The sequence below is a fragment of the Gorilla gorilla genome, chromosome 6 (genome assembly GCF_029281585.2).
Source record: "Gorilla gorilla gorilla isolate KB3781 chromosome 6, NHGRI_mGorGor1-v2.1_pri, whole genome shotgun sequence".
In the NCBI taxonomy this organism is placed as follows: Eukaryota; Metazoa; Chordata; class Mammalia; order Primates; family Hominidae; genus Gorilla; species Gorilla gorilla.
The window spans coordinates 112,602,826-112,626,767 of record NC_073230.2 but is presented as its reverse complement, the minus strand read 5'-3'; the positions used below and the strand labels follow the sequence as shown (position 1 = coordinate 112,626,767).

The 23,942-nt window shown below is 36.5% G+C and overlaps 1 protein-coding gene across 1 annotated transcript in view; it reads left to right on the top strand.

Annotated features, from left to right (window-relative positions):
• RELN (reelin) overlaps positions 1-23,942 on the top strand; it is a 520,733-nt gene that overhangs the window by 323,230 nt on the left and 173,561 nt on the right. Inside the window, exons 12-16 of the mRNA XM_031013029.2 lie at positions 8,042-8,193; positions 15,361-15,473; positions 16,807-17,015; positions 17,776-17,904; positions 19,204-19,313. Of these exons, the coding sequence (XP_030868889.2) occupies positions 8,042-8,193; positions 15,361-15,473; positions 16,807-17,015; positions 17,776-17,904; positions 19,204-19,313 (713 nt within the window). The remainder of the gene's footprint in view (positions 1-8,041; positions 8,194-15,360; positions 15,474-16,806; positions 17,016-17,775; positions 17,905-19,203; positions 19,314-23,942) is intronic.

Genomic DNA, 23,942 nt, shown 5'->3' with positions numbered 1-23,942 from the left:
TATATAATTTTTGTAACGGGAAATGACCACAACTTTGTGACCTTGTAAATTGGGACTTTGAAGTCCGGGGAGTAAAGACTCTACCTGAAGTCCCCCAGTAGTTGATAGAGCTCTGGGATCTCCTTAAGGATACTTGGCCTCCAACCATGTTTGAGCCAGTGTTTACACAAATTCACGAAAGAATGAGCTTGTGCTATAACAGGCTCCTCCTGAATTTTTAATAAATGCAAAGTAAGTTATTCAAAGCAACAGGACTTTTGCAAAACATGAATCTTGTAAAAATTCAGTAAAGCAGATTTATCTCTGCCTTTTTCTCTTCAAAGTAGACTAAACTTCCCATTTTACTTGATTATAAATATTTAGATTTCTAAAGGAAGTAACTTCACTTTTGTTATCTTCCAACAGTTAGCGTGGGAGAAATAAAACCTAATTGAGAGAAAAAAATGGATATGTCAGACTTAAATGAAGATTGAAAGTTATTATACGGTCTGAATCATATCTCACAGAATGTTGTGGTAGAAGTGATAATAACTCATTTAAATTAATCTAGAAAAGTTTTTCATTTACGACAAATAAAAGAAAAAGACTACTAATCTCATTTCTCACTTAAATAGAAGGTTCTTTTAGTCCATGAAAATTCTTTTTCAATTTAATTTTTCACTTTAATAATACTCTAAAGCAGACAGATATCAAAAAGGAGTCATCATCTGCATCATTTATAACCTTAACTTGCTTTGTGGATCAGTAGGCTGAGTGGTTTAATTGGGATAAATGGAGCAAGCAAAAGACCAATGAACCAGTGTGAAATTTTCATGTATGCGTCAAGAGAGGCTCCTGGTTAATTTGCGAATGATGCAATACTATTAAGAGCTGTTTCAAAAAGTTACTATTCCATGTGCTTGCTCCTTGAATGATTGATGTAATCTGTTAAAATTTTTTTAAAAGAATTTTCTAGTATTTTTGTCCCAAATCTATTATAAACTGGGATGGTTCAACATAATCATCTTGGCATACATAATATCCTTTTTACAACTGTAAGAAAATCAGAACAAATCAAGAAAGAAAAGATCTAAATTTTAGAGCTGAACAGGTGGTTGGCCTTAGGCAAGCCACTTACCCTTGTGTGTCCCAGTTTCTTCCAAATGTACACCAGTTAATTGTGTGAATAACAAAGGCCAAATTAGACATGGCCAGAAACTAAAGAGAAATCTGTTTTAAAATGTCAAATATTTCAACTTTTTAAATATTAAACACAAGATCAAAGTATCAAGCTTCTCTCATAAATTATACAAAGTATACAATTATACATATATAATTATATGTCATACCTTTTATTTTACTTGAGACAGAGTCTCCCTCTGTCACCCAGGCTGGAGTGCAGTGGTGCAATCTCAGCTCACTGCAACCTCCACCTCTCGGGTTCAAGCCATCCTCATGCCTCAGCCTCCCGAGTAGCTGGGATTATAGGTGTGCACCACCACGCCCGGCTAATTTTTGTATTTTTAGTAGAGACGGGTTTTCGCCATGTTGGCCAGGCTGAACTTGAACTCCTGGCCTCAAGTGATCCGCCCACCTTGGCCTCCCAAAGTGCTGGGATTACAGGCATGAGCCACCACTCCCAGCCTGTAATGTATTTTAAAATAATTCACATATCTCCTTTGATATCTGTTGCCAAATGTGTGATATTATAGATATATGCTATTTGTTTGGTGTTCCTAAAAATTATTTCCCTGGATAGTCTTTGCTTTGAAAATAGAATTAACTAATTCTAAAGTAAGTATACATGATAAACTTTGTGCAAGGAATAAATATACATGTTTTCAAAAACCATAATGATTAAACATTTTACCTAAAATAGCTGTAATTCTGCTTGCATATCATGACTTCCAACAAAGTTTGGCTGCTTAATGAAATTTAATAAAACTACTGTCCATATATTGAGAACTCAGCCTGTGGCTTAAATATATTGCTTAGAGACACTTTGATATATAAGCTTTGGATGAAGAAATTATGGCTAATAAACATTATATTTATTTTCCTGAGAAGAAACATATCTTCATGCCTTAGGATAATTATTAATATTCAGAAACTAACAATTGTTTTTATTTATAAAATTGCTTTTTATATAATAAAGTCACCAAGGATATTTAGAAACAAGAAAAAGTTAATAACCAGACTACATTTAAAAATTGATTATTCAACATGTTAAAATAAATTGAACCTACTCTAAAAAAGAAGCTTGCTGATTTGAAAGATGACATCGTCCTTTAATTTGTTAACACTCCTGATGACATAATTAAATGAGAGCCTAAAATGAACTAATTAGCTTACCTCTTTTAGTTCCCCATCATTACTAATAGTAATCAGCCAGCTGAAAATTTGAAGCTGTGACAACAAGGCTGTCTGAGCTCATGCCATTCCTTTTCCTCTGCAAATCCATAGAAATGTTGGATCAAGTATGATAATTTTCTTCAATATGTAGCCCTAGCATAGGGGAGGAAATGAGCAGATACCTAAAACAAAGGGAAATTAAAAACCTGAATAATAAGCCTTTAGCTGAAACTTAGGCAGTTCAGGATGGACTGAACATATGTAATAGAAGGCTGAAGATTAAAGTTAAAAATACTCACACATGATCTTTGGCAGATGACAGATAGAACTGATACTCTCGTATAAATATGGGACCCTGAAGAGCTCCTTCTCCGTAAAGAAGTAATTAGGATAACAACTTCTCTCATTGATTCAAGAGTGAAAAAAAAAATCTCCCAGAAGAATGGAAACTCCAAACAAATGTGAAATTCACATTCATTCCACCCAGGTGGTGGGAAAATTCTAAACTGAGGAATTAATGTAAAAAGAAATTCAGGATCAGGGAACCTCCAAGATGCTCACAAACGCAAATGCAGAACCCCTTTGTAAAAATATTTCTTCTACACAAAGTGTGTAAAATTAACACTGGAAATAAGTCCACTAAAGTTGAGCTCACAACAAGAATTATGATCTGTGTGATTTTATGATTCACCAAAAAGGACAGTCATCAGATATGACAAACAGAAGAATAAGTGCATTCCAATTGAGATAAGAGAGATATGAGATAAATATGATTAAATGATTTAAAGGATTTTTTAAATCTAAGTCATTTTGAAAGAAGAGGGTACTATGAGAAAAGAACAAGCAAATATTAAAAAGAATCAAAGAAGTGGGGCACAGTGGCTGACACCTGTAATCCCAGCACTTTGAGAGGCCAACATTGGTAGATTGCTTGAGCCCAGGAGTTTCAGACCAGCCTGGGCAACGTGACAAAACACCATCTCTAAAAGGAAAAATACAAAAATTACCTGGGCATGGTGGTGCCTCCTTGTAGTCTCAGCTACTCTGAGGAGAGCCTGAGGTGGGCGGTTCGCTTGAGCCCGAGACGTTAAGGCTACCATGAGCCATGAATTGCACCACTGCACTCCAGCCTGAACAACAGAGCAAGACCATTTCTCAAAAAAAATAAATAAATAAAAATAAAAAAAACAAAGAAAACTTTTTAAAATGAAAAATACAGTGATAGAATTTAAGTATTAACTATAAAGGTAAAAATATAGAAACAACTGAAGAGAGAATTAGTATATTGAACTAGAGACAGATCTGAGAAAAAAACACATAATGCAATATAAAAAGAAATAAAGATTAATGAGAGAGTGAGAGACACGGAGAATAGAATATGACATTTCAATACAGGTCCCATAGAATTTCCAGAAAGAATGTAGAATGAATAGAGGATAGTTAATATTTGAAAAGATAGTGACTTACATTTTTCCAGACCTGATTAAAGGTTTGAATCCCCAAACTGACAAGGTACACCAAGTTTCCATAGAATAAATAAAATAAACCTACACCTACATACAGTGCAGAAAAATTTTAGAATACCAAAGACAGAAAAGCAACCAGAGAGAGCGACAGATTATTTACAAAGAAGCAACAATTCAATAGATAACTTCTTATCAGTAACTAAAGAGACATCGGATTCTTGTCGAGATCCAAGTAGGGTTTTTAATAGAACTCAACAAAGTGATTCTAACATTCGTTAGGAAGAGTTAACAAGGGCAACAGTAGCCAAGACAATTGTGAAGAAGTGAAAGGTGTGGCTGAGGGACAGGGAGCTCAGCTATCAAGAGCTATTTTACATATACAGATTATATATATATATATATATACACACACACACACACACACACACACACATACCATATGTATGATATTTAAATTGGTTTGGACACGGAGATGGACATATAGACTAATGGAGGAAAAAAGAGAGACGAGTTAATTGTAGAAACAGACTCACGTTTATAGGGGATTGTTATGTGACAGAAGTGGCATTACCAATAATTAGGGCCAACGGTTAACAGTTCTGGAGTAAATGGCTATCTGTATAGAAAAAACCATATTGGATCTCAAACTCATTCCTTACCTCAAATCAATTTCAGGTTCATTAAAACCACCTAAATGTGAAAAGCAAAGCTTTAAAACTTTTAGAAGAAAATATAGACGAGTATCTCTATGATTTGAGGGTAAGGGAGAATCAGATAAAAAAGGCACAAAGCATAGAGAAAAGATAGATAAATTCTACTATATTAAAATTAAGACTCATCCATACATCCAACGACACATAAACAAAGTGAAAAAAAGTACAATACAGATAGTCAAGAAAAGATTACTACCTGGAATATATAAAGAATTCAAGTCATAAGAAAGTGAGAGAAAGAAAAGAGTGATCCTAATACAAAATGGACATAAATAGGCAACTCAAGATAAGAGTGACCCCAACTGGCCAATAAACATGAAAATGTATTTAGCCTCACTACTAATCATGTAAATGCAAAGGTGAGATAAAATTTCATAATCATCTAATAGGCCAAATTTTAAAAGCTTGACAAAATGAAGTGATGGCAAGCTTGTGGGGAAACAGGAACCTTCTACCCTCCTGGTGGAAACATAAATTTATCCGACAATTTTGAAGAGCAATAATGAAGTACCACGTTGCCCAGCAACTCCACTTCTAGATATATACTCTACCAGCCTTTCTCATCAGAGATTCCTTCGTGATAACCCCAGAACACAGAAAATGATCTGGCTATGCCCTCAATTCTCCTAAAGCTGGTGCACCTGTGATTCTAGAGACAAAGGAGAAAGAGCAATTCACTAATATAATGGGTGCCTTGGGGCATTAGGACTCATTTCTCTCACAGACACCAGTTAAGAAAGGCTGATAGGGAAATTCCCACATGCGTATGTAAACACACAAGGACCTTTTATATAGCATTGTTAATAATAACAAAAAAGATAGAAATGACCTAAATGTCTATCAAAAGTTTATGGTCATTCCCCCAAACACCAGTTTATGACTTCTGTTATAGCCAACATGTATTGGAAGGTTTTTGTTTGACTAGCTTCAGAGTCCTCTTGAATGTGGTGTGCTATAAATATCTGTTCCCCTAACCATGGAGCTGTCTTTGACCTTCTGCTTTGTTTTCACTTCTCACTGACACAACCGGGACTTGGGTAGCAACAGATGGGTCCGCCTTGAAAAGGTGAGGGAAAAGGAATCGGACAGACTGGTAGCAAGGGTGGAGAAAGAGTATGAGTAAGGGAAGAGGCAACTGGGGCCATAGAGGTCAGGCCTCTATATAAGACCATTCATTTAGGCCTGTGAATCTTTAAAAGAGATCTAAACCTGAAAACCTCTCTGAATATTTTGGGCATTTAAAGTGTGTGCCTAGAACCTAGGCCAACAGAGAAGCTAAAGACCAGGTGGTCATTGCAGGGCTTGGATCTAGACAGGCAGATGGTGTAGCAAATATCTAAGGGGAAGAGGAGGCTGAACCATCAGAGCTATGACTGTAAGTTGATTCAGTACCAAAGCCTAAGCCTGGCAGCAATAGTAGCAGTAGGCATTAAGTACAAGTACAAGGCGACTTTGAGTGGAAGTGGTGGTCAGACCTGCCTGACGTGTGGTCGGGAGCAGAAGAGGGTGCTTTCCAATGTGCCAATTGAAAAGGCTGCTTTCCAGTTTGTGCCAATTTGTGCTAATGGCATGAATTGTCTCAGAGGACAGGGCAAGGATGTGACTAGAGAAAGCAGAGGAAAGTGAGGACAGGATACAGTCAGGAAACTCTACAGGTTTCATTTATTTTCTGAAGATGGAATCCCTTAATCCCGCCATCGCTCAACAAGAATTATTGAGGATCTGTTGGGCGTTGAACACTGAGCTTGGGTCTCAGGACACAAAAATAAGACGCAGATCCTGTCTTAGGAGCTGACATATCAGGAATAAAGAAAGGCATGTAAAGAAACAATGGCAGTGTACTGGGAGAAATTAGATCACAAAGGAAGAATCTAACAGTCTGAGATGGAGTGGTGGGGCTGGGTAGGAGGAGCCAGGAAGCTTGGGAAAGACTGTACAGAAAGGTGTTTGATATTTCAAGGACATCTTGAAGAATGACCCTGAGTTTGTTTGATAGACAAAAAGTTAAGATTCAGAGGGCTGACAGAGAATGTTTTAGTGACTTTGAATTCACATTGTATGGCAAAAGAGTTTGGGTACAAGGCAGAAGAGACATGGTACAAGGCGAGAGATTGTGCTAGAAATGTTCTTGGGCCAGGCCAAGAAGGACTGCGTATTCTGCATTAAGGAACTTGGAATTTGTCCAGATAGCAATGGGGGAGCCCCTGAAAGACTTTAAACAAAGGAGAGATGTAATCATGTATGCAGTTTACTGAGTGTCTACTAAATAGAGTCTGAACTCCCCTCTTTCCAAACTCTCCATGGATTTGTTCCACTGTACTATTCAAATGTATTTTTTACTCTCCCCTAACACACATCCTCCACCAAGGTCTATTGATTTCTGCACTGTTAATGGTGTCACCCGTTTCTTTTTTTTTTTTTTTTTTTTTTGTGACGGAGTCTCGCTCTGTCACCCAGGCTGGAGTGCAGTGGTGCAATCTCAGCTGGCTCACTGCAACTTTTGCCTCCTGGGTTCACACCATTCTCCAGCCTCAGCCTCCCAAGTAGCTGGGACTACAGCCATGCACCACCACACCCAGCTAATTTTTTTGTATTTTTAGTAGAGATGGGGTTTCACCCTGTTAGCCAGGATGGTCTCAATCTCCTGACCTTGTGATCCGCCCGCCCCAGCTTCCCAAAGTGCCAGGATTACAGGCGTGGGCCACCATGCCCGCTGGTCATTCCCATTTCTTAGCCTATACTCATGTGATTTTGTCAACACATTATGCAACTGTGGTAAGAGCATAGGCTCTGGAGTCACACTGCATGGCTTTGAATACTGTCCTCTTCCTTTGCTAGTCATTCTTAACCTCTCTTCATCTCAGTTTCTTCATCTAAAATTGGGGTAGTAATGGTGACTACCTCATAGGGTCACTGTGAGAATTAAATGACTTTAATGTGTAAAGGCCCTAGAAAAGGATCTGGCCGGGTAGTTAGCACTCAATAAAAGCCAGCTATTTTTATTCTCTTCTACATATCCAATTACCTGTTTGATGAGACCCAGTTTAAATCCCATCTCCTTTTTGAAAACTTGCTAGACTTTTGCCAATTCTTATGACTTTTCATTTTATTACTATTTTCAATAGGTAAAACATCATACAAGTATTTATATTATGAGTCTGCCTTTTATAATTCACTGTTTCCTTAGTTCATTGATTTCCCAACTCAACTATAAGTACTTAAAGAATGAAAAGTATCTCAGTCTGGAGCATGGCTCTGATCACAAGTAGACGCACCACATACAAGATTGATTAAATTCATCCCTCTACAGGAAAACTATAACTGTGAATGTAATGTGTTTAAAGTGTATTCACTACCTAAAATTTGTGTTTAAAGTTTATTCATTACCTAAATAAAGTGCCATATATTTATTTCAGAATTATTCATTACTAAGTAAGTAAGTGTCCCTCACTAAAAACTAAATGTTATTCTTTATAAAGATTTGGCTTAATATTCTAACTCTAACTCTTAATCCCCCTTTTTTTTTTTTAGATGGGATGTCTTGGGAGCTGTCATTGGTACAGAATGTGGAACAATAGAATCAGGCTTATCAATGGTCTTCCTCAAAGATGGAGAGAGGAAATTATGCACTCCATCCATGGACACTACCGGTTATGGGAACCTGAGGTTTTACTTTGTAATGGGTAAGTACATTTTCACAAACTTTGTTCACCGTGGGGCAAATCCTAGGCCAGCACCTATTCCTGAGGAAGTAAGATTGTTTGTTGTCAACTAAATAAAATGAAAATTCATGAAATGTGAGCTCTCCAGACAGAGCAGAAGCCTGTGGTACTCCCCCGTGTTTCAGGCCAGCCCCGCTGGAGCCAGCCTAAAGAGATCTAGTCATGGCTCGCCATGATGAGGCCTGAAGAAGAAATGCCATAATACCTTCCTTCCACCTCTCCCTCCATGGTCATAGCTGAAAAGACAATGAGAGATAAGCTAAAACAAAGCGATTTCTTTTTCCCAGCTTCCCCCCAAAAATAGTCATCAAGGTGAGCCTTTGTTTTCATATCTCATCATTGCATAACTCTTTTGTAGTAGGAAGCTGAGAAATTTAGGTTAATACTTTAATAATACTCTCTATTTTCTAATATGTTTGCAAACACATTAAGAAAAACGTGTTCATAAGTTATAGTTTTCTTCAAAGTATTGTAGAGCAAATAAAGATAGTTGGAAAATTACCCAAAAAGGAGTTAGAAGGTTGAACTTTGTGACCTCCAAAGTTAATCCTTTTAGTCAACAAGAGCCACAGTTACATATTCTCTCACTGATGTCATTCCAGAAATGTGAGTAGGTGTCACATGCCTTCTTTGTTGAGTGACTGGAAAAGCACAGGCAATATCTGGAAGTGAAACAGGAAATAAACACTGTCTACCTTTGAACTTACTAGCAAAGATGTCAGTTCATCAGGACAAACAGATCTCCTGAGTCTAACTTCAGCGTTGACTATTTATTTCTCTTGTATTCCTCACTTCACCTTTTTGATAATCATACAGCTCAGGGTTGCATGGGAAACCTCAGATTGTATCATGCTCTCAAGCATATTACCTATGTGATGCTAACTCATTTTCCATAATTATCTGTTTGATAACAGAGAAATTGTGCATATAAAGTAAAGTAATGTAGTCTCACATTTAAGGATAACCTCACCTTCACTCTGAACTGGTTTGTATATTTAAAGGCCCAGAGCTCATTTTCTTTACATAATTAGAATTCAAACTGGCTCTCATTTTATCAAAAGGGATTCCTGGAAAACCTTAAGCCCTCCTCCAAAAAAGTTGTAATAAACATTTAGTATTCCAGCCTAATTTAAGTTTTTTCCCTTTTCCCCATTTTTGACACAATGTATTTCATACCATATTTTGATTTTATTATAATAAATTAACCGTATTTGGTGATTTGTATGAGATTAAGTCATCATTATATAAGTTCCTTTATATAATTGTCTTTATATAAGAGATTAATCTTTAATTTTTTCTGGAACAAAGCATATTGTTAATCAATGAATTAAACAGTATTACTGTGATGGGGAATTGATTTGAATGAGCCCAAAGAAGTACATTATCCCAAGTAAAAGCCTCTTCATTCAATTAAAACAGTAAGGAATGCCTACTGAATATAGAGCCTTAAGCAAGGATATATGGAGAATACAAATGGGGAGAATAAGGTCACCTAAATCACAGAGTTGCTGGTCAAATGAGTTAATGTATGAAAAGCACTCAAAACTGCCAAATAAATATTTAGACTCAGTATATTTCTGTTGTTATTGATATAACAATTAATCTGAGTTCCCACCCACAAGTTCCATCTGACTATAAGGTAGAATGCAGTGTGCTGTAATGGAATGAAATGCTATGAGAGTATAGAGGAAGCTGTAATTGCAGTGGAGGGATTAGGGTAAAGCTTCATGAAGGAGATGGCATTTGAACTCACCCTTGAAGGATGGGCATGATTTAAATTTAAGGAAGAGAATTCCAAGCTAAGCCATTATGAAAAAAGGGCACAAGAATAAAGGTATGTCATATGTTTGGGTCTGGGTGATTTTCCCAGTATAGATAAGGGGAAGCACGTCAGATGGAACTAGAAAAGCAAATTGGAACCAGAATAGTGATTTTCTTTAATTCCTACTAAGGAGTTTGGATTTTCTTTCTCTAGGTAGTGTGGAGCTGTCAGAAAGTTCCTGTTAGTTCAGCATTACATTATCACCTGTGTTTTAGAAAAGTAATTCTAGCAGGAGTATGATGGAAGATTGAAGTAATCAGAAACTAAAGGGCAAGAGATCAGTTAGGGCAGGGTTGCTAGATTTAGAAAAGAAATATATGTATAAGAGAGTAAGTGTGGGATAGAATATTTTGATGTTGCTTATGTTAAGATCAGGTTTCTGGAATGCCATATGGAGGGAGAAATTCTATTCAGAATTTGAATCAGATTCGAAAATCATCCATATGCAGGTGATAACTGGAGCCACTAGAACTGCTATGTTCTCCCAAGCAGAAGGTAGCATAAGACAAACAATTCTTAGGGAGAACCCTCATCTAGGTATAAGTAGAGGGGAAAATAGTAGTAAAGGAGTCTGAGAAAGAACATAAACAGAGGTGGGCGGAAGGTGTCATTGGAGCCTACAGGAGGAGGAAGACAGTGGTTTGGGGGTAATGGCAGGGAGATGATCAACAGTGTAAGGAATGCCAGAGAGAGAGAGAGAGATCAACCAGGATAAGGGCTGAGAGGCCACCAGTGACTTTGGAGGGAGTTTCCCCAATGGTGTGGTGCCTGAAAAGCCCAAGTATAATACATGGAGTTAAAAATAAAAATAAAAATAAAAATGTGTCACTGAAAGAGGAGGACGGCTACTTCAAGAGTTTTATCAGTAGAGAGAAGAAAAGAAATGGTGGCCAGATCTTGAGGGAACAGCAGCACCCAGGAAAGGTGTTTTTAGGATGGGATAGATGGATAGGATAGGGTAGGGTGGCATAGGGTAGAGTAAGGATAGGGTAGGTTATGGTAGGATGGAATATGGTAGGATACGATAGGGCAGGATAGATAGGATAGGACTGGACCTATAGAAAATACTTTAAAACTTTGTTGGCTGATGGGAAATAAAGCCATATGGAAAGAGATTTAGAATGAGATAGTTATAAGTAGCCCCTCACTAAATACAGTACCTTAGGAAAATCAGACTGATTGTTAATCTGGATTACATCACACTCTCTCCCTCTCAGGCCCTGACTATATGTTCTGCCCTTGGTTCATATCAGTCTGCTGTGAGCATATTTCTGGAAAACTTGCTCAACTTTCAAAGTTCAGTTCAACGTCTATTTCCTTTATTCATATATTGACGTATTCAACACATTCATTGAGGACCAGTATAGAGCATTGTTCTTAGAACCAGAATGCAGTGAATTAGACAAAAAATAACTTAAGAGACATCAACTCATTCATGTATTTGTTTATTGTTCCTCCAACAAATATTTACTAGGCATCTGCTATATGCCCAGCTCTTTTAGCTCACATTGTACCCTTTTCTTTGAATTTTTACTGCAATTAGGGCAGCACAACAGTTTACTGCCTATTATTATTCTTTAAAAATGACTTAAAACAATATTTAAAATATTTTAAAACTGACTGCCCCGTTTGTTTTTATTGAAATCTTCCTGCACCTTAATTTCTGTACAAGATGCCTCCGAGTCACACCTTTCCACAAGGTGCCAAAGGCTATGCAGCTGAAGAAGAATCCATATCTCCCTGTAGAAGCTGCTGTCATTGACACTTCACAGAACTATAAATTGCTCCCGGAAGAATCTTTCAGATAAAATCTGTCATCATTTTAAAGTCTTGGCTCCTTTAGGACTTTTTTCTTCTGCCATTCTGGGCTGGGTGTGGCTCTCACGTGTGTTTCAGTTATCTCTGAAGGGCAGATGCAGTTCATGAACTGTTCTTAAGAGAGCAGAGAGAAGTTACAGAAAACAGATTAATTAAATTAGAGAAAACTGATAGTTCAGTGCCTGCGTCATTAGGTATGGTGCACTAAACCCACACTGCCTGTGATTATTCACCTTTTTTGTCCTTTTTTGGTAAATCCTTAATATATAATTATAAATATCCTTATATATATATATTCTCATATATACGTATTTATATATAATCCTCAATTTAAAAGTTTTGTTTTCTAATAGGAATTTCATTTTCACGTGGATTTTTTCTCCAGAGACCGTCAATTACAATGGCTTTAGTAGCTGTATTTATCATAACACTGAAGCATGTAAGGAAATGCTTGAATATATGATATAAATGTCAAAATCATAAGATTTTTCTCCACAGGTTGTTGAACAGTAAACATTATTAGGGTGAGATATACATTGTCACCATACCTGACTTCTCCATTCTCAGTTCAAATTACCTAATCCAGTAAATATTTATTATATGCCAAATTACATGTGCCTAACATGTGTAGCATGCCAGATTTCAATGCTTTGAAAAAACCATCCTCCAAGACTTACCTATTGAGTGGTAGTAAAGATTTGAAGTCAAACAGAATAACATTAAAGACATGCTTTACTTTGGGACTATGGGCACATTATATAACCTTTCTTGGCCTCTGTTTCACTATCAGCAAAGTGGATCTATATACCTGAAAATGTTGCTAGGGGATGAAAAGAGATAATCCTTGTACTTGATTTTACATGGTGCATGGTTCATAGTAAGTATCTACTGAAAAGTAGGCATTTTTACCCTTATGTTATTATTAATAATACTGAAGGAGTCTGGCTCCAAAAGAAACCCTGATCCATACAGTACCAACCACCATTTGCAACATCAACTCTTTGTCAGAACAAAAACCCACAAATTTCCTTGGGAATAAACAAAATTATTGGGCAGTTTTCTCACAAATGACTCAAACATAAAAGCAGTGTGTCATGAGCTAGAAAATTTGATCTACCTGTAAAACCTTTCAGACCATGGCTTCACCCTGTAACTCACTGCTATCCCATAAACTGAGCTGTTCTAGGAGCACACCAATGGAGTGAGAATGTGTGCTAAACTCTCTCCTTCCCTGGCTCAGCTAGAAACTCTAGTAACAGGCTCACCCCCAGATTCCTACAGCCATCTCCAGTTTGTCTTAAAGGGCTTAGTTTTCAAGTCAGACACTAGCTTTTCTGCCATCAAGCCAACTTCCTGGGTTGCTTCCAACTGATGTATACTCAGATATGCCAAATAATTTTAGAATTCACCTAGGACAGTTTAGTTAAGAATATTTGCACAACATAATTCCAATAGTGTATTTTCAAAGCCAAATATAAATCATCTGTTATTTAAATTATTAATTTAGATCATCAAAAGTTGTTGCATTGCAGGAGATGAAGTAAGATGTGTCATATAGAGAAGACACCTGGCCAATCAGAATGGGCCTCATAGGTGACCTTAATGAGGTTATTGCAGTCAACTGTACAGGTCTCAGGTTTATAGATTCAGAAAATGAGTTTTCTTAATTACCCCAGAGCTGACAAATTGGAGACTGACTCATCCTCTAAGCTCAGAGGAGGCTTATGAACAAATCATAATTCTCATCAATAGGCTATGGAAATTTAAGTGCTAAGCATGAGGGAATAATCAATGTTTATGGGATCGAAAAAGATATATATCACCCAGTAATTTTAATGGCAGCGGTTCCAGAACTATGGTAGCCTGATGCAGCCTGTTCCACTGTGGGACACATTTTGCAAATGAATCTTCAAGATTTGCCTTGGTCATTAAGGACTTCTCTATTCCTACCCAGTGTATGGACATCCTATGAAAGTCTTGCCTTCTGATATCTACTTTTGTCTAATATTCCTTCTATTGTTCATGAAGTTTATTGTACTAATTCAGTTCTAGCTTTCCTGCTTAATATCACATATCAGTCATTTCTCCCCAAGATCAGACCCAATTACTCAGGTCGAATTTGACCCAGGCATTTACAAACAATTGTCGCTTTCTTCTTAGTTTATTTAATATCAAATGCTAAGTCTCAGCCATTATTTGTGTATTTTACTAGATTAACTCTCAGAGGGTAGTTTTATTCTAGAATGTTGATGTTGTTTTACTGTCACCAGAGAGTATTAGCAACAGCAATTGCCTGTAGATAAAAATTTACATTGATGGTGATTGATTTAGGAACTGAAGGAATTTTAGAAAGATAGTAATAAAAGAAAAAGAAGTTAGTGTTATAAATGTAGGGACTTAGGGATAGAATATTTGCCAGGAAATACATGTACATGCCCATAGTCCCAGCTGTTTTGGTTGGTACTATTATGAAGGATAATGGTGGCTTAAGAGAGCCTTCTAGTTAGACATGTCATCCTTTAATATTCAGGTTATACAGACAGTTAATAGAAGCAAACAGTAGCAAGAATTATTGACTGGGGCTAGGCGTGGTGGCTCATGCCTACAGTCTTAATGCTTTAGAAGACAAAGGTAGGAGGATTGCTTGAGCCCAGGAGTTCAAGACCAGCCTGTGCAACATAGGGAGACCCCGTCTCTACAAAATAAAATATTTTAAAAAGAATTATTGATGGACTGAAGTTATGAAAATAATAGGTTAGAAGACATACATGTACCCCTGGCTCCTCCACTAGTTAGTTACATGATCTTAGCTTCAGGTACCTGCTCTGTCATTCAGTACCATCATCAAGATGATCTTAATTGCTCTTCAGCTTCAATGGCATATTGTTTTCCATGACTGTAAAGTAGAGTAATAGAGAATAAAATACTCTATGTGCCTTCTAATAATCAAATGAGGTACCAAATATAAAAATGAAAAATGTAAAACAAATTGCATTTAAAGTACAAATAATATGCTAAAATATTAAAGATACTATGTGCAACAGTTTGACTAACACTACTTCAGAATTCCTTGACGCAGGAAGTCATCACCCTTGTTTTAAAACCATAACCAACAGGTTCTGAACTTTGGTCATAAAAAACCCTCAAATTAAGGAAATAACAGTTTATTAAAAAGCAGAACAAATCTTTTTAATGTGGGTTAGAACATGGATGTGTAGTTGCTGCTCAAAGTAGACAATTATTTGAGTAATCTCATGAAGCAAATAGCTACTTTGGCCTTCACAAATGTCAAGTCTTTGATCTTTAGCATGGCCTACTTGAACTATCGTTATAAATTATTTCCTTGAGTCTGTTTGCCTTTGTTTAGGGTTATTCTTAAGTGACATCTGGGTACTATAATGATTTTTCATTCTGAAATTTAACACTATATTTGATATGTTTATGGATGCTAGTTGGTACTAGCAACTTAAAATTTTTGTTTTGTGCAGGAGGAATTTGTGACCCTGGAAATTCTCATGAAAATGACATAATCCTGTATGCAAAAATTGAAGGAAGAAAAGAGCATATAACACTGGATACCCTTTCCTATTCCTCATATAAGGTACACATGCCAGTCTGTGTGGCAAATAGACCACCTCAGACCACCCTGGACAAGCCCAAGTCAAAACCACAAAGACCACTCCAGATGCAGAAGATACATCCCTGTTCTGACAGGCCAGAGGTCACCAGGTTTCTTTAAAAGTGAAATAGACATTTCAACATTCATATTTTTTCCTAATACAAATGAAAAAGGAGTTATCAGGAAGGAAGAGTGAATTACAGTCCATCAGACAGTAAGGCAGAACTCAATACTCTGACAGTTATTCTTGTCCCCAAGAAAGCCCTAAATGTAACTCTAATTATGCCCCCTCATGCACTTGCTGTCAGTCATAATGAGTATTTGTCCAGCATTTTGAGATCTCCTAGGTAGAAGACACTGTAGAAGCACAGGTTATCTTTGCTTTTTTCTTTGCTAACTAGAGCTACCGATTGAGGTTGGCCTTTTTTCTTTACCCTTTGCGTATAGAACAGGTGTTAGCTCTGGTTATTTGCAAACGTCTTCAAAATTATGTGAGATACTCGTCATAAAGTGTAAAATTATTTTTTGTAAAAGTAGATTTGTTTGTGCTGAGGCCACACCCACATACTCATTGTTAGTTAGCCTTTTCTTTGCACTGATGGTACCCTAAGTACTTTTAAAAGCTTAAACGCAGCTAACATCTAGCATTTCAGGGTTTAAGTTAGAAAGACAAAACAAACATCAAGGTTAGAATGGGAAACAACCAGAGTGAATATCCAGCACATTCCACATGCAAGGGTAACCCAAGTTATACCATTTGGGATTTCATAAAAGACGATATTTCCAGCAGTGGCAAGGTAGAACTATACCTGCCATGGTCATCTTCATGCCTCATATCAAATCAGCTTTGTGAGTTATAATGCATTGACTCATTGGCTCTGGTTGTTTCTGTCCTATTTTCACAATACTAGTTTGGAAATCCCTTAGCTTGATACCAATCCACTTTCAAAGAGGACTGATGATAAAGTATAAATGTCAAGTTGCCTTTGTCTTGTGCTAATTAAATGAAATGGATACACATGCTTAGATAACTCTTAAAGACCTTATATCAGTTTATCTTCAGTTAGGGAGAGCCTGATCAAACACACGCAGAGACCCCCACCTCGTGCACAGGAAGAATTCTGAGTCACTAAATCGAATGCTCCTTGAGGATAGCATCTTCTTCATGAAATAACAAATGCAACACGAAGGACGTGTCCTGGTGCTTAATAAATGGCAGTTATGTACATAGCGTTCATTAGGTCAAATCTAGGAGAATTTACATGGACTAGCCTAGAAAGGATTTTGAGTGATTCTGGTCTCCTTTGTTTGAAAGGTTCCGTCTTTGGTTTCTGTGGTCATCAATCCTGAACTTCAGACTCCTGCTACCAAATTTTGTCTCAGGCAAAAGAACCATCAAGGACATAATAGGAATGTCTGGGCTGTAGACTTTTTCCATGTCTTGCCTGTTCTCCCTTCTACAATGTCTCACATGATACAGTTTTCCATCAATCTGGGATGTGGAACGCATCAGCCTGGTAACAGGTAGGAAGCCCTATTTTGTAAGTGTGCAAAACTAAAAATGAGTTTGCAGATTTGGCTATTAAATAAGAGGTAGTTTCTAGGTAGAGCTTTAACTGGATTTTAAGTAAAATATTCATTGATGAAATAACACACTTTTGCCAAAAGAAAAGTTCTTCAATTAATATGAGGGGTATGATTGGATAGATTTCAAGTAGGAATGGCTTCATTCTAAGAGCTTGATCTTAGGTATCAGAGGTGTTTGCATGTGCTGTGGCAACCATCCATTACAACAGATTGCTAAGAGAGAAAAAAAAAAAAAGCAACTGAAAAAAAGCTTGACCTCCTGTCGGCTGGTGACCTGCTAATAATAAGCATGGAAATCAATTAGCACTTCAAGAGCTATGACTTCTCAGTTTCACTTGCCCAAGTGTTGCTCATATTTTTTCTAGGAATTTTGTCGGTGTCACATTCACAGGATGAAGTGACAGTGTGAGACATGGTAATTGCCTTGCCACCTATCAAACTCAAGAGCACAAACTCAAGTTACCATTTGTTGTCTTTGAAACATAGTTTGTTTATAGCAGTAATTTAACTGATTGCCCTTTGAAAGCTGGTCAGACTTTAGTGAAAGAGAAAACAATCATTTAGGAAACCGCATCTTTAAAAAATTTTACACTGTTTTTACAGTTGTTTAATGTACTTAACCAGAGTTGAAAATTTCATTTTATTTGTTATCTTTACCCTCCCCACCTTTTGTGTGTGCTTGTTCTGGTTTTATTAGTGTCAGCTTGGAGTTTTCTACCAACCATGGGCGCTCCTGGTCCCTCCTTCACACTGAATGCTTACCTGAGATCTGTGCTGGACCCCACCTCCCACACAGCACTGTCTACTCCTCTGAAAACTACAGTGGGTGAGTACATTCTCTCTGAGATATTGAAATACTTGAATCCATGTTGCAGAATAAAAATCAGTGAGTTATCCTGAAATTAGCATTTTTGTCATAATAGGTAAGAAACCTAACCTCTTTAAAAGTGGTCTTGTAAAAAAGAAAGAAAGAAAGATAGTATCTTTGGTAAACTGGATGCAAGATTACGATTACCATTTGTAAGGCCATTCATTCTTTATGTACTTGACTTATATTTTGGACTGCATGAACTTAAATTCTATATGGCAGTTCTGTGGTTATTGCCAAAAGATTTATTGCCACGCTACTTATAGAGAAATGCAGCATAGAAAAAATGGAAGAAAGTTAAATTTTGAAATTGGACCTGGATTCCATTCTGTGTAATCATATTTACTCTCCCTGACTTTCCACTTTTTTCTGTATAATTAAAGATTTAATATACCTCATTGGGGGCTATTAGGAGAATTAAAGATGATTATATAAAATACTTGCCACATTACAGAATAAGCATTATGAGAATAGTAAAAATATTTGCAAGAATGGCAAAATTAAGTTGGGAATTATTTTCTTTGTTATCCCCTTTTAAATGTGTGTAGGGCTAGGGGAGAACAAAAAATAAAAATAGTTGGTGCTAATTAGCAGTACATCTCTACACAGATGCCTAGCATAAGATAATATCTAAGGTCTGAGCATTGATGGAAAAATTTCTTAAAAGAATATATAAAAACTAAATATCCCTCACTATTAAGAATAAATTGGCTAGGTATGATGACTCACACCTGTAATCCCAGCACTTTGGGAGGCCAAGGTAAGGGGATTTCTTGAGATCAGAAGTTTGAGACCAGTGTGGGCAACATAGTATGAGACCTTGTCTCTACAGATATAAAAATTAAAAATTAGCTGGGTGTGGTAGTATGCTTCTGTAGTCCTACCTACTCAGGAGGCTGAGGCAGGAGCATAGCTTGAGCCCAGGATTTTGAGGCTGCAGTGAGCTATGATTGTGCCACTGCACTCCAGCCTGGACAACAGAGCAAGACCCTGTCTCTAACAATAAATTAAAACTTTAAAAATGTTTAAGTAATATAAAATAACAAATCCATTGCTGTGGCATGCCGTGGATGTTTTTACAAATTGTATGTCTGTTTTAAAGATACAAACAAATTCCACAAGTGAATTTAAAGAGTTTATTGGTAAACTTTAGTGCTTTTCCAAGCACACAGAAGCTAGAACATGAAAACCATGTAAAATAGATTCTAAAGATATGAACATAGTTGTGAAGATGGTTTTGTGCTAAATTTCTTGCAGGTGGAACAGAATAACAATTCCCCTTCCTAACGCAGCACTAACCCGGAACACCAGGATTCGCTGGAGACAAACAGGACCAATCCTGGGAAACATGTGGGCAATTGATAATGGTTAGTGTTTATGCCTGTCATAATCACATGCCATTGATGTAGAGTCTTCCTGTGCTTTTGTTCGTCAGCACAGACTTAATCGCATTTCTAAGTCATGGTCTTGCAATTCATTAAACACCCTTTCTTCCATTTCTCCTTTGCATTCTGTTAGAAGCCCAGGGATGTGCAATCAGAAAAAAAAAAAAAGCCAGTGAAGTCAGCAGTATTAGATGCTAGAATGTTTCAACATACATAAATAAAAAATGCATAAAACCTTGAAACTGAAATTCACAGTTGATGGCAAGGGATATCCTAACATTTTCTTTGAATGTTGTATAAAATTAACATAAATATTTATCATACTGCATGTATTAAAATAAGACCCATTCTTCTCTTAGTAACTACCACAACATCTGGAATGCTTTTCTTTTACATGCAGACAACACACAGAAGGAAACATCATCTCTAAAAAAACTAGTGAAACTTTTACCTCCTTTTCAGAAAATAGTATAGAAAGAAAACTTGGATATATACATTTTTAAATCTTTTATCTTTCTTTCATTTTCAAGTGAATTTTTGGAATTTTGCATCATTTTAAAGTCGATACCACTTATGACAATGACAGAAGATATTTTAAGCTCTTGGGTTGCATGTCTGTACATTTCTTATACCTGTTATTAATCACCAACTCTTTGGTTTTTGTCTTTCTATTTTTATTTTTATTTTTAAGGATTCAGTGGGTACAAATGTAGTTTTGTATATGAATATATTGCATAGTGGTGAAGTCTGGACTTTTAGTGTAACTCTCACCCAAATAGGGTACAACGTAATTTATCATCCCTCACCCCCCTTCCACCCTCCCACCTTTCTGAGTCTCCAGTGCCTATTATTCTACTGTCTATGTCCATGTGTACACATTATTTAGCTCCCACTTGTAAGTGACAGCATGTGGTCTACAACTTTCTAAGTAATATCACTTAGGATAATGGCCTCCAGTTCCAGCTATGTTGCAGCAAAAGACACGATTTCATTCTTTTTCATGGCTGAGTAGTATTCCATGGTGTGTTTGTGTGTGTGACATATTCTTTAATCATCCATTAATGAACATTTTAGTGGATTCCATGGCTTTACTATTATGAACGGTGCTGCAATAAACATACAAGTAAAGGTTTCCCTTTTAATATACTGATTTCTTTTTCTTCGGGTAGATACTCAGTAGTGAGGCTGCTGGATCAAATGGTAGTTCTAATTTTCATTCTTTGAGAGATATCTCTACGGTTTTCCAGAGGTTTTACTAATTTAAATTCCCACCAAAAGTGTATAAGAGTTTCCTTTTCCCCCACGTCCTCACCAGTATCTGTTATTTTTTTACTTTTTAATGATACCCATTCTGATTGGAGTAAGATGGTATCTCATTGTGGTTTTAATGTGCATTTCTCTGATAATTAGTGATGCTTAGCATTTTATATACTTGTTGGTCATTTGTATGTCTTCTTTTGAAAACTGTTTGCCCATGTCCTTTGTCAACTTTTTAATGGAACTGTATGTTTTTTCTTGTCAAGGTATTTGAGTTCACTGTTAATTCTGGATATTAGTCCCTTCTCAGATGCATAGTTTGCAGATATTTTCTCCCAATCTGTAGGTTGTCTGTTCACTGTGTTGATTATTTCTTTTACTGTGCAGAAACTTTGGGCTTAATTGAAGCCCCTTTGTCTTTTTGTTTTTGTTTTTGTTGTCTGTGCTTTTGAGCTATTAGTCATTAATTCTTTGCCTAGGCAAGTGTTCAGGAGTTTTTCCTAGATTTTCTATATTAATCCATTCTTGCACTGCTATAAAGAACTACCTGAGACTGGGTCATTTATAAAGAAAAGAGATTTAGTTGTCTCGCAGTTCCATGGGCTGTACAGGAAGCATGGCTAGGAGGGCTCAGGAAACTTACAATCATGGCAGAAGGCCAAAGGGAAGCAGGCACGTTTTACATGGCCAGAGAAGGAGGAAGAGAGAGTGAAGGGGGAGGTGCTACACACTTTTAAACAAACAAATCTTGTGAGAACTCACTATCACAAGAACAGCAAGGGGGAAATCCACCCCCATGATCCAGTCACCTCCCACCAGGCCCCTCCTCCAATATTGGGGACTACAATTTGACATGAGATTTGGGCAGGGACACAAATCCAAACCATATCAGTTTTCTTCTAGGATTTTTATAGTTTCATATCTTACATTTAAGTATTTATTCCATCTTGAGTTAATTTTTGTGTATGGTAAGAGATATGGGTCCAGTTTCATTATTCTGCAAATGGCCATCCAATTTTCCCAGCACCATTTATTGAATAGGGTGTTCTTTCCCTAGTGTATGTTTTTTTGAATATTGTTTAAGATCAGTTGGCTGTCTGTAGGTGGCATTATTCTGGGCTCTCTATTCTGTTCCATTGATGTATATGTCTATTTTTATACCAGTACCATGCAGTTTTGTTTACTATAGTCTTGTAGTATAATTTGAAGTGAGGTAATGTGATGCCTCCAGCTTTGTTCTTTTTGCTTAGGATTGCTTTGGCTATTCACTTTCTTTTGGTTCCGTATGAATTTTAGGATTTTTTTTTTCTAATTCTGTGAAAAATGACATTAGTATTCTGATAGGATTTGCCTTGAAGCTGTAGATTGCTTTGGGCAGTGTGATCATTTTAATCATATTGGTTCTTCTAATCCATGAGTATAGGATGTTTCTCCATTTGTTTTTGTCCTACAGTTTTTTTTTTCATCAGTGTTTCATAGTTTCTCTTGTAGAGATCATTCACCTCCTTGGGTAAATGTATTCCTAGGTATTTTGTTTGTAGCTATTGTAAATGGGATTGACGTCTTGATTTTATCCTCCGTTTATTATTGTTGTATATAAATGTTCTTGATTTTTGTACGTTGATTTTATATCCTGAATCTTTACTGAAGTCATTTATCAAATCTAGGAGTCTTTGAGAGAATTTTTTAGGATTTTTTAGGTATAAGATCATATCATAACCAAACGGAGATAATTTGACTTTATATTTTCAAATTTGGGTGCCTTTTATTTCTTTGTCTTGCCTGATTGCTCTAGATCGTACTTGCATTACTATAGTGAATAGGAGTGGTGAAAGTGGGTATCCTCATCATGTTCCAGTTCTTAGAGGGAATGCTTTGACTTTTTCCCCATTCCATATTATGTTGGCTTTGGGTTTGTCATATACAGCCTTCATTATTTTGAGGTATGTTCTATCTACACCTAGTTTGTTGAGGGTTTTTATTGTGAAAGGATGCTGAATTTTATCAAATGCTTTTCTGCATCTGTTAAGATGATTTGCATAGGTTGAGCCATCCTTGCATCCCTGGAATGAAACCCACTTGATCATGTTGTATTATCTTTTAGATGTGCTGTTGGATTCAGTTTGCTAATATTTTGTTAAGGACTTTTGCATCTATGTTCATAAGGGATATTGATCTGCAGTTTTCCTTTTTTGTTGTGTCCTTGCCTGGCTTTGGTATCAGGTTTATACTGACTTCATAGAATGAGTTATGAAGGATTCCCTCCTCAGTTTTTGGAACAGTTTTAGCAGGATTGGTACAAGATTTTCTTTGTGCATCTTGTAGAATTCAGCTGTGAATTAGTCTCGTCCCGAGAGCTTTTATTTGTTGGGAGATTTTTTATTACTGATTCAGTGTCACTACTTGTTATTTGTCTGTTCCGGGTTTCTATTTCTTCCTGCTTCAATCTTAGGAGGAGGTACGTTTCCAGGAATGTATCCATTTTCTCTAGGTTTTCTGGATTGTGCACATAAAGATGTTTATAGTAATCACTGATTATCTTCTGTATTTTTGTGGTAGCAGTTGTAATGTCTCCTTTTTCATTTTTTATTCTGCTTATTTGAATATTCTCTCTTCTCTTCTTGGTTAGTCTAGCTAGTGATTGGTCAACTTGGTTCACCTTTTAAAAGAACAACTTTTTCATATGGTTGATCCTTTGAATTTTTTTTTGGTCTCTATTTCATTTAGTTCTGCTCTGATCTTCATTATTTATTTTCTTCTGATAGCTTTGGATTTGGTTCATTCTTGCTTTTCTAGTTCCCTGAGGTGCAATATTATGTTGTTACTTTGTGATCTATTTTTTATGTAGGAATTTAAGGTTATAGCCTTCTCTCTTAGCACTGCTTTTGCTATATCTTAGAAGTTTTGTTATGTTATGTCTCTATTTTCACTCATTTCAAAATTTTTTTTAATTTCTGTGTTCATTTTGTCATTAACTCAAAGATCATTCAGGAGCAGGTTGTTTAATTTTCATGTATTTGTGTAATTTAAGAGTTTCCCTTAGAATTAATTTCTAGTTTTATTCTACTGTCATTTGAGAAGGTATTAGATATGATTTTGATTTTTTTAAATTTATTGAGACTTGTGTTGTGGCCTAACATATGGCCTGTCCTGGAGAATCTTTCATGCACTCATGAGAAAAATGTATATTCTGTGGTTGTTTGGTAGAATATTCTGTAAATGTCTGTTAGGTTCATTTGTCCTAAAGTCCAATTTAAGTCCAGTGTTTATTTGTTGAATTTCTGTCTCAGTGATCTGTATGGTGCTGTCAGTGACATGTTGAAGTCTCTTACTATTATTGTATATATTGCACCC